We start from the raw sequence: 10,084 nt of genomic DNA on the forward strand, positions 1-10,084 counted from the left end.
AAAACTGGATAAGTGAAGGCAAAAGCAAAATGGAAAGCAAAACCTTTGGCAGAAAAATCAAACAAGCATGTGTACTATGCTGATGTATAGGTAGGTCAAACGAATAGCTGCAGGTCTGAATTACTGCCCATCTAGAACTCTTGCGTTTGCCAAACAGCTGTTATGTTTATCTTCAGGACTTGTACAAAGAGGAATAGTCTAATGAAGATATACTTGTATGGGGTATATGGCAATGAATAGAAGTTGTGTTCTTGAGTGACTATTCATCTAGAGAATGTGGTGTAGAAGGATGAGGATGGCATGCCGCGAGTTCTAGGCAACCCTATCGAGTCAGTGCCGAAGCTGTGTCCCTTTTCAACGTTCTCCACTTCAAGCGGCAATTCATCTAATGTCTACAAAATCATAGAATAATAGACATTGACAAAAAAGAAATATCAGATGCATATACTCAATTGACGCATTTGCAAGACAAGGCAGAAAGATTACATTTACCAAAATAATAATATTAAAATACTAGCAGATATCAAAGTCAATCTTGATGATCCTAATTAGTAAATTCAAACCTTTATTTTGTCGCTAAATTCTTCGTTATACGTTACCTTTATTTTAAAAGGTAATAAAAGCAAAGGACAGAAATGGGAAACTAATGGAAGTGCAACTTTTGAAATATATATATATGGATGCGGTTCGGGTGCAAACAACGCTTACGGTGTAAAATGCGAATAAATCTAGATCGTCAAACATTTCAAGAAAATGCAAGCCGGAGGCCAAAAAATGCACGTCAATAAAAATGTAAGTTGGAAACTCAAAAATGCATGTAAATAAAAATGTATGTCAGGGGCCTTTTTATGCATGTATATATTTTGCATGCAGTTTTAACACATTAGCATGCACTTTTTGCACATAAGCATGCGCTTTTATTTTTAATCAAAATGCAAGTTTATGTGTTGAGAATGCATGTTTATATGTTAAAAGTGCATGCTAATGTGTTAAAAATGCAGGTAAAATACAGATGCATAAAAGAGAATCCAACTTGCATTTTTATTGGCATGCATTTTTGGGCCTCCAGCTTACATTTTCTTAAAATAATCCGATTATTTACATTTGTTCTCATTTTACACCATAAAATTTATTTGCACCTACAAGATTTCGGGACAGAGAATAAAATTAAGGGTAGCAAGGATGAGGGCAAAAGGTGTAGATTGTTAAATCCATGTTTTACAGTATGGGCATCATCAATGCTAAAGCTAAAATTAACGTGCTAACTAGAATTTTAGTTGTATTTTTAGCAAATTAAACAGCATCAACAAGAATAACTATAATTTTGCTATTCCTAAATAAATGATTGTAGATAGATCACCTGAAATGCTTGTTGGAGAACACGTAGGGCTTCTCGAGCACGCTTTCTCTTAACTGCCACCTCCTCTGGTTCCTTTAGCATGTCAGCAAATAGGTTCTCTCTGTTTTACACACAATAGTAAACAAACATCAATTAACAACCCAAATAAGACATAGTTTATTAATTTTTGCAAGCAGCACAACATCTGCTACTTCACCTGTAAAGTTTTTCTATCAAGACATTATGGAGCTCACGCTTTGTGTGGTTAACCTGTATAAGTAAACAAGAAGTAAACGTACAAGTGGGACTTGTAGCAGATCAAATTTATAAAGAGAATAAATTTTTAGGAAAGCACTAACCAAGAAGTGCATGATAGCTTTGGGTACGAAGTCCTCGATATTTTTCCTAACTATGTCGAAATAAGATGACATCAGTCTCTTGGTGGCTTCCATTTCAATAGCCTCTTGATCTGAAGGGGTGTCTGAAGACTTCAAGATTGTGGGTGGCTGACAAGAACAAATTCTAATACATGAGTTTTTTGTAAAGCAATTAGGTATTATGATCAATAGAGTAATATTTTAGAGCAACGGTTAAGGACCTCTTTCAAATGAATGGTTGTTGAAGGATATTCGGAGCCATAAGCTGTTTCATTAGATGAAACCTCTCTTGATGATGCTCGATTCTCTCTTGAGCTGAAAATTGATGTGATCCCCCACATAGAACTCGCTGTATTTTAAAATTAAGAATCACACAGAAATATGTTAACAAAGTATTAACTGGATAATCAAAAAGAAAATCCAATGTCAAACTTATTTAAGAATTAAGAAAAAGGATCCTTATTTGAAGAAAGTACGCTTCTTTGCCAAAAAGTTCACTTGCACATACATTACTCATATATTCATATATCACTTTTCTTGCACTTTCGGTATTTCAAATCCTGTACTCATGACTGTGAATATTCCGTGTCCCTAGTGAAGCATCGTTTTTTAATGCTCCATCTAATTCAATTTAACTGTTGTTTTAGAAAAAATCACACAAGAAAAAAATATTATTTCTTAAACTCGTCAAAATAACTCAAAAGATTTTGTCCATTTACTCTAATTTGGAAAAAGATGATGTCATATGCATATTCTATGTAGTTTTATTGGCTGGAAGATGAGAAATCTGTAGAAACCAATAACCTGACATCTAATTATTGAATTGCGAAATGAAAACTGTAATAGAAGTTGCTAAAACGAAGTAATTTGAATCAAATTCTATGGTCTAAAATGACAATTATGTTGGATTGAAGGGATTATATTTAGGATAGAAGCATATGAGTTATGTAGACAAAGAGTTGAAAGGAGACAAAGAGTGCTGATTCCAAAATAAAAGGGAAATATAGTCACTTTACCACTAGCTCGACTTTTCTCCACGTCACCATTTACATGTGCTCCCTATTTGAAATGGATGAAAGTTTAGACACAACAACACAATAACGCTTGGAATACTGAAACGGTTAAAAAAAAGTTTACCCTATATCAACAGAAATTCAGTATACCTGATCCGGAATCATTCCATTCGAGAGAGACTTCTTAATTCCGCTTGCTGCAGATCTAACAACAAGAGATCTAGACTGGGAAGTCCTTTCAGGTTGCATTAAATCTGGTTCTTTACCATCCTAAGGAGAGAGATACACTAAATAATATGTATTCTTAACCAAATGGATCAATCAGAAGACCATTAACAAGCAGAATGAATACCCTTTGTCTAGGAGCTAGATTTGATCCTCTAACAGAATTGACATGTCGCTCTGCTTCTTGCAGAGCTTGCATTCCACCAATGAAATTAGGGTGTGAAGTGTTTATATAGTCCATCTGCAAACAGAAGAAACCCATTTAGAAACATGCAATCTTTGCATTTTTTACAAAATGAAACTAGTCTTAATGAAATTTCATAACTGGCAATGAAACCAGTGTTATTTATTATTCTTTCTTAGTTTTTAGTTTCCTGTGTAACTTACTTCACTTTTTGTTACGTGAGCTCGACATATCATTCTTTCAATCCTGACAATGAATTAGTTCACTGTCATTTTAAATAGTAGTATTTACCTACCGCGTCGAAGTAAATTTTATTACTTCAAGAATACTGTGTTTACATACCTCCATTTCAACAAAATGTGCAACAATACTCTCTGCAGGTTGAAGATTTTCTCGTAAAAACTGTCCTGCAACTTCATCAATTTGTCTTTTCAATACAGGAAAGCGATGCAGTTCACTGATCATAGAATGGTGACTCATCTGAAATTTGAAAGATATACTTAGTACTGACTTACAGAAACAAAAAGAAATGTTGGATCTATCAATCCTACCTTTATTAATTCATTGTATATAAATCTCGCACACTGGAGACTTGGGTCCAACAGACGAGCTATTTGTTTCCGGACTAGCACTTCAAATGGGGCCTACAACAATGCATTTTCATCTGCTTTTTTAAGAGTAAAAATAATAGCCTTCTAGCATATCAAAATCAAGGACTCTCACTTAAATTACAGCATACTCAGTTTTCACCCAACAAGAGATGCGGGATGCAAAAAGATAAACAATGTTAATTACTTTTTGATATGCAGATCTAATAGTATATATACTGCACATTCCATCACCCCTGCATTACCCAAAAGATAAGGTAAAAAACATACCTCTAGGGCAAATAAGGCAGACCTTGGACCTCGTGCATTATGTATGGTAATTCGGATATCTTCATCTGAAATGCCCTCACAAGGTTCCACCTCCTGAAGGAAAGAATAAGTCCCATTATAGCACTCGGTGCAGTAACTAACAGTAGCAAATCCTCTTCATAACCATACACTAAGACGAACTCGAAAGAAATAAAAATATGAGTTCCTGACTAGAGCATAAAAATACTAAAAACATGCACTGAGCCACAGAAAGATGATGGAAAGTTGACCAGCTAGATATATTTTGAGAGATCTCCAAACACTGCGGTTAAAAAAACATACAAAATATCAAAAGAAAGCCAACAGCTTCATGAGCTAGGACAAAGAAACCTATATGATAAAAAAAGATAACCATGAAACTATAATAATATGCTGGCATTGGGGAACTATTTTTTATCAAATTAATTAACAATCCTTAAGTCCATACAGATTTACAGTGACCACTGTTGAATATCCAAGAGGCAGCAATTATACCTCCAGACTTCTGACAAAAATGGATTGAAATATATAATGGATTCTGGCCCCACCAGAGAGCTCTGATGTTGACATTTCTTGGCTCTTCCCCTCCACCAACGAAGAAAAAGCTGTAACGTATGCTAATGTTAGTCCATTAAAAAAAAGCCACATACAAAGAAAAACATAAAAGACATAAGAATCGGTATGAAACTGCCATATTAGAAATGCAACATCGAAAATATGAAAAGGCCTAAAAAAGCAAAAAAATAGTAGAATGAACCAAGAGAATCTAACGTGGTACCTTCTGCATATTTTGACAGGATATTTAATACAAGTGTTCCTCGGCCATCCTGACATCATATGGAACAAAAAATATCAAATTAGCAAGTTATATTGGCAACCAATTCATTCATTTAAACCAAGCATGTCATACAGAAAGACACTATTCTCAGTAGAGATTTAAAAACAATTACTGTAAAAACCAGTAGATACATCAGACTCACAATAAGCTTTATGAAGGTAAAGTATTGTGAGAATGTTTCTATAATTAAGATGACAGAGAAACTGAAGTACAATTTTTAGCATCACTGGTTGGATTTATTCAGATCCCATCAACTAAACACTTTTTCTCATGAAGCCACAGCAAGTAAGCAAAATCAGCAAAACTAAACATAGCTTACCTCAGATTCTTTAAGCTCTCCGTAGCTAGCGTACTCCTTTGTTACTGAAATCAATTGTGAACTTATGCGAGATTTCAGCTCTGGGAGATGTTCTCTGATATGTTGGACTAAAATCTGTACATAAAATCTGTCAGGAAAAGCAATAATATAAAGTTGCAAAACACAGAACGTGAACGCTCAAGATTATCACCTGATTTAGCTTCTTTGCCAGCTGTGGGACTCCACAACGGTCAATAAGTCCTACATACACCTGTTTCAGAGCATATAATCTAATGAGCATGATAGCAGCTAGTGCACAAGAGAAGAAGTAACAAGTTGGTGAACCATAATAATGGTAGCATACATATATGTGAAAACATATTATTGACAATATTTTCATACAGGATGACTTCGAAAGAATTTCTCCTCAGCAACAAGAGCATCCTTAATGCTTCTTTGAAGCTTGATATCCTGCAAAGCAATTCAAACATGCATTTTGTCACCAACAGTTCATATTGGACATTGAAAATCCTTATGCAATAAAAAAAGGACCGGGCATCCATACTAGCCCAAAGACTACAGTGCTAGATACAAAATAAGAAACAGTAACATAAAGCCCTTGGAGCAATTACAGTTTTCTTTAAAATATCAGGTTGTAAAACCAAAAATTCATTCAAATCCTTTAATAGTTCCCATATAATAAAATTAACCATTTCCTGTAAGTCACCTAACATGGTATTTAAAGAAAGATCAATTCAGACAACCAACGCCAACATGATTATGCTACTGCAGAAACAAAAACAATTTTTATATCATACTTGACATTTTTAAATTAAACAATTTGTCGAATAGAGAAGTACATACCTCTTGGCTGCGGTTCACAACACCTATATACCCAAGACGGAGAGGGATGACTTTTCCAAGTAAGTAATTTCGGGCATCAGTACCTCTGTCCATTATATCCAGCTGAAACACATGAGCAATTTAAGAGCTCTCCAGTGTCAGCTAAGCAAGAAACTGCAAGTTTCCATAATAATTCAATGAAAATTTGGATTTGTATCCACCGAACCTTTGTGATCACACCAATAGTGCGACTTCCTGCAAGCAGATGGATCATAATTTAGGAAGACAAGCTCAGAAAAGACAAACAATGCAGGCTTTGAAGTATAGAGGAATGTGTACCATCAGGGTCAACATTTCCTGCAATCTGAAGAGCATCTGAATTTGCCAAATCTGAATTCGCTGGAGTAACTGCTAATATTAGACAACTTCGAGGCTTTATGTAGTTCAGTATCACTGTGCGGATACGTGCTTCTATATCAGAAGGTTGGTCACCAACTGGAACCCTTGTAATGCCTGGCAAATCTACCAAAGTGATATCAAGAACATTTGGTGAGTAGATAGTTAAGCGTATTGGCCTGTCAGAAATGCCTTTGTTTGCTCCAGCTTCTCTTCTTGTCTCAGCCTTTGAAAGGAAAGGGGAGCAGGATGTATGTCAGAACTCAAGATTTACAGAGCCTATGTGGAATAGAACTACTCATGACTAGAATATGACTGAGCCATAAAATGACCACAGCGTCAGGTCTGCATATACACAAACCTTACAGGCTAGCAAAAGTTAACATTTTGAATTTGCAATGGCCAAGCTACACAATTTTACAAACAACAGCACAACTAAGGAGAGAAAGTACTCAAGCAGCAAAAACAATTTTTAAAACATCCTCAAAGCTGAATAAAATGGTAGGCAACCACAAATCACGATTCTCCATAGTTCAGGCATCTGCTTAAGTGATTAAACATCAGGTCTCTAGTTAAGGTATCTAGTTAAGGTATAAATTTCTTCTAATAGCTGAATAAGCTAGGCGCATAGCGCATGGTAACATTGTGAAATTAAAGCCTATGCTCTCAAGTTCCAAGTAGATTTGGAATCAAAAGAAGCTTATGTTACTGTAACAGATGAAAATAAAGGATGACCTGACAATTATAGCAGAAATTCTAGCTAGAAAGCTTTTATATAAGGAGAAGAAAAACGGTGACAACTGTGATCAAATTAATTGCCAAATAACAACAGGTGTGTTCAATATGCCAACCGAACCTCCTCTTTCTCAAATCACACAAGAGACTAAGCACAAAATTGGATCAAATTTCTCAATCTACCTCAATTTCACTGCGAATCTCAGAGAAGTCATATATCTTCCTCCCAGGAATATGCAAGAACTCGCCGTACTCCTGCGCCTCGGAGCCATCGGCGCCACGCTTCGTCTGGACGAGCTGCAACACGAGGGGGCAGCGAGTGCAAATGTCGCAGCCTCTAGGGAGGAAATCGCGGCCGACAAGAGCTTCTAAGACGCTTGATTTTCCACTGCTCTGGCTTCCGACGACCGCCACTTGAGGGAGATGGATCGGCGGTGAGATTCCCGACTGCGCGCATATGTCTTGTAGCTTATTGACTATAGGGATCAACGTCTGGCCAAGAGGTGGCGCCTGAGCGTCCGGAGTTCGTCCGTCCGCCATAGAAGAAGAATAAGCAAAGGAGATAGAGAGAAATGGGAGAACCGGAGAAAGGAGAGAGAGGAGTTAACCTTCGGAAAAGTTTTGAGCAGTAATCGTGGTAACTGGTAAGGGACAAGCAAATGAACAAAAGGGTGGTGAACTTTCTTGCTATGCAAACAATTTCTCTTTTATCTTGACCCCGAAGAAATTCTGGTTACGGGCAAATGTACAAACTAAAACTAGTTTTTGAATTTTACCAAGTATTTCACTTTTCAAATAAACTTTTCCTAATATATTCTTATAGAAAAACAATTATCGGGGCAGATTAACTTTTCGTGCGAACTATATGGACTCATCACAATTGATGCACTTTTTAACATATTATTGATGCACTCCCAAATACACTATCAAGTGCACTACTCGGTACACTACTGGTCCACTTGCGAGTGCACTACCGGTATACTTCCAATTAGTGCACTGGTGCACTACTCAATACACTAGGGTGCACTTCTCAGTAGTGTACTGGTGCAATACTCGGTACACTAGGGTGCACTTCTCAATAATGCACTTGTACACTCATCATACTAATGGTGCACTCCTAAGTTTTGAGTACACTACCAAGTGCACTGCTTGTGCACTCCCGAGAGAACTACCAAGTGCGCTCCATATAGTACACTAGTACACTTTCTAGTAGTGCACTATCCAATAATACACTGGTGCACTACCTTAGTCCGCACAGACTATGTAGTCCTCACCTAATTAAGCTTCTATTCTTATATCTCTCACTTTAATTGGACAAAAATATTGTTTTTTTCATAGTTAGATTCGTGTCGGTTTAATTTTAAATAAAACTTCATAGCATTTAAACATCACACTTCAATATTACTAACATCGCACTTTCAAATGTTTCGTTTCTGTAATACGGAAATTATGTTTCAGAAATGTTCTGTTTCTGTTTCTGTATGTGAGAAACGAAACATTTCTCCTAAATTTTAATTAATGAGGTTTTAAGCATTTTTTGGCATTATTTTTCTCATTGTTGTTTTATATGCCTATTTGAAGATGTTATAACAAAGGTGAAGAATTTTTTATGGAAACTAAGCATGGATGGACTACCCACTAAAACTAAACTCCTTCAAAAACATTTCCGTGTTCCATTAGCATGTGATGCATGCACAAACCCAATGGAAGACTCGATCCATCTCTTCTTTTATTAAACCAAATCTGAATTCGAATCCAAAATCTTTATGTTGCGAATATTATGTCTCAAATAAGTTTGACTAACACGAGACATTGATAAGTCCTAACTAAACATGAGATATAATTTAAGTAAAAAAGAGATGGTTATTTTGGCGACCACATGGTGGGTATTTAGACTTCAAGGAACCAAAACCTCTTTCATACAAACCTTAGCGGCACAATTAAGAACCTACCGGAATATATTAACACTTAGAAATAATTGGAGTAGTAGTAAGAATTTACTGGATGATTCTGATTTACGATTGCAGAAGGCCTACGACAAAGCGCCTCCTAAGGTAAGAAAATATCAGCTAGATAATATCTAGACCAATTATCTTAAACTTATCTTTGATGTTCAGTTGCTTTTAGATGGAACTATAACTATTGGTTTGTCATCATAAATGAAAAAGGTGACTTCCTACAATTGGGTAATAAAAAAAACAAAACCAACCTCATTTTTGTGCTCAGAAGCTTCTACGCTGCATTTAGCAATTAGAAATGCTCGACAACTCAATCTACCCTTTATTGAAGTTGAAGGAGATAAAGTTTGCCTAATTAATATTCTTCAAGGCAGGTGACCGTGTCTTTGGGAGATCGAAATGATTATCGTCGATATTCTTTTTTATATGCATTCTTTTGTAGATTTCTACTTTTCACAAACCGTGTTGCTAAGCTTGGATTTGGCCCCTTCGAATTGATGTGGCGTGAAGATTTAGAGCTTTGTGCTCTCATCCGCAATGATGCTCTAAGATTCAGATAGTAGCTTCTCCATATATAATCACTTTCTTACTTCTAAAAAAATGTTAGAACAAAAAAGAATATGCAGTTTTGTGATATTTTGCATGTATTTCATTTCGGCGCTACAATAACATGCGAACGGTAATATAATTGGTTAACTAAACTTCTTGTAATGTTTAGATGTTTTGAGCTTATATATGTTATATATCCAATGAATCCGATAAATTGTAGTAATATGTTAATGTGGTGCAATCAAATCTTACTATATTAATATGGTACAATTGAGTCTTACTATGTTAATATGGTGAAATCGAATCTTACTATGTTAATCTAGTGCAATCAAAACATACCATGTTAATACCAAGTTTTACTATGTTCATGTGGTGCAATATACTTTCTTATTCGATGCATGGAACAAGTATGAGTGGATGATCCATATAATTG

General features: G+C 35.8%; 1 protein-coding gene across 1 annotated transcript; it reads right to left on the bottom strand.

Annotated features, from left to right (window-relative positions):
* Nucleotides 1-263: 263 nt before the first annotated feature.
* Nucleotides 264-7,684, bottom strand: LOC141251719 (uncharacterized). The gene is made up of 20 exons (XM_073670410.1): nt 7,328-7,684; nt 6,353-6,635; nt 6,240-6,268; nt 6,035-6,136; nt 5,573-5,641; nt 5,382-5,441; nt 5,192-5,305; nt 4,813-4,861; nt 4,530-4,639; nt 4,017-4,109; nt 3,654-3,782; nt 3,481-3,618; nt 3,082-3,195; nt 2,880-2,999; nt 2,733-2,775; nt 1,938-2,065; nt 1,699-1,845; nt 1,557-1,609; nt 1,361-1,460; nt 264-392 (listed from the first exon to the last, which is right to left on the bottom strand). The coding sequence occupies exons 1-20, from the start codon at nt 7,682-7,684 to the stop codon at nt 264-266; spliced, it is 2,367 nt and encodes a 788-aa protein (XP_073526511.1).
* Between the last annotated feature and the right edge of the window lie 2,400 nt (nt 7,685-10,084).

The sequence above is a fragment of the Phyllobates terribilis genome, unplaced genomic scaffold (assembly GCF_046119375.1).
Source record: "Phyllobates terribilis strain yellow unplaced genomic scaffold, ASM4611937v1 Scaffold_7619__1_contigs__length_36470, whole genome shotgun sequence".
NCBI lineage: Eukaryota > Metazoa > Chordata > Amphibia > Anura > Dendrobatidae > Phyllobates > Phyllobates terribilis.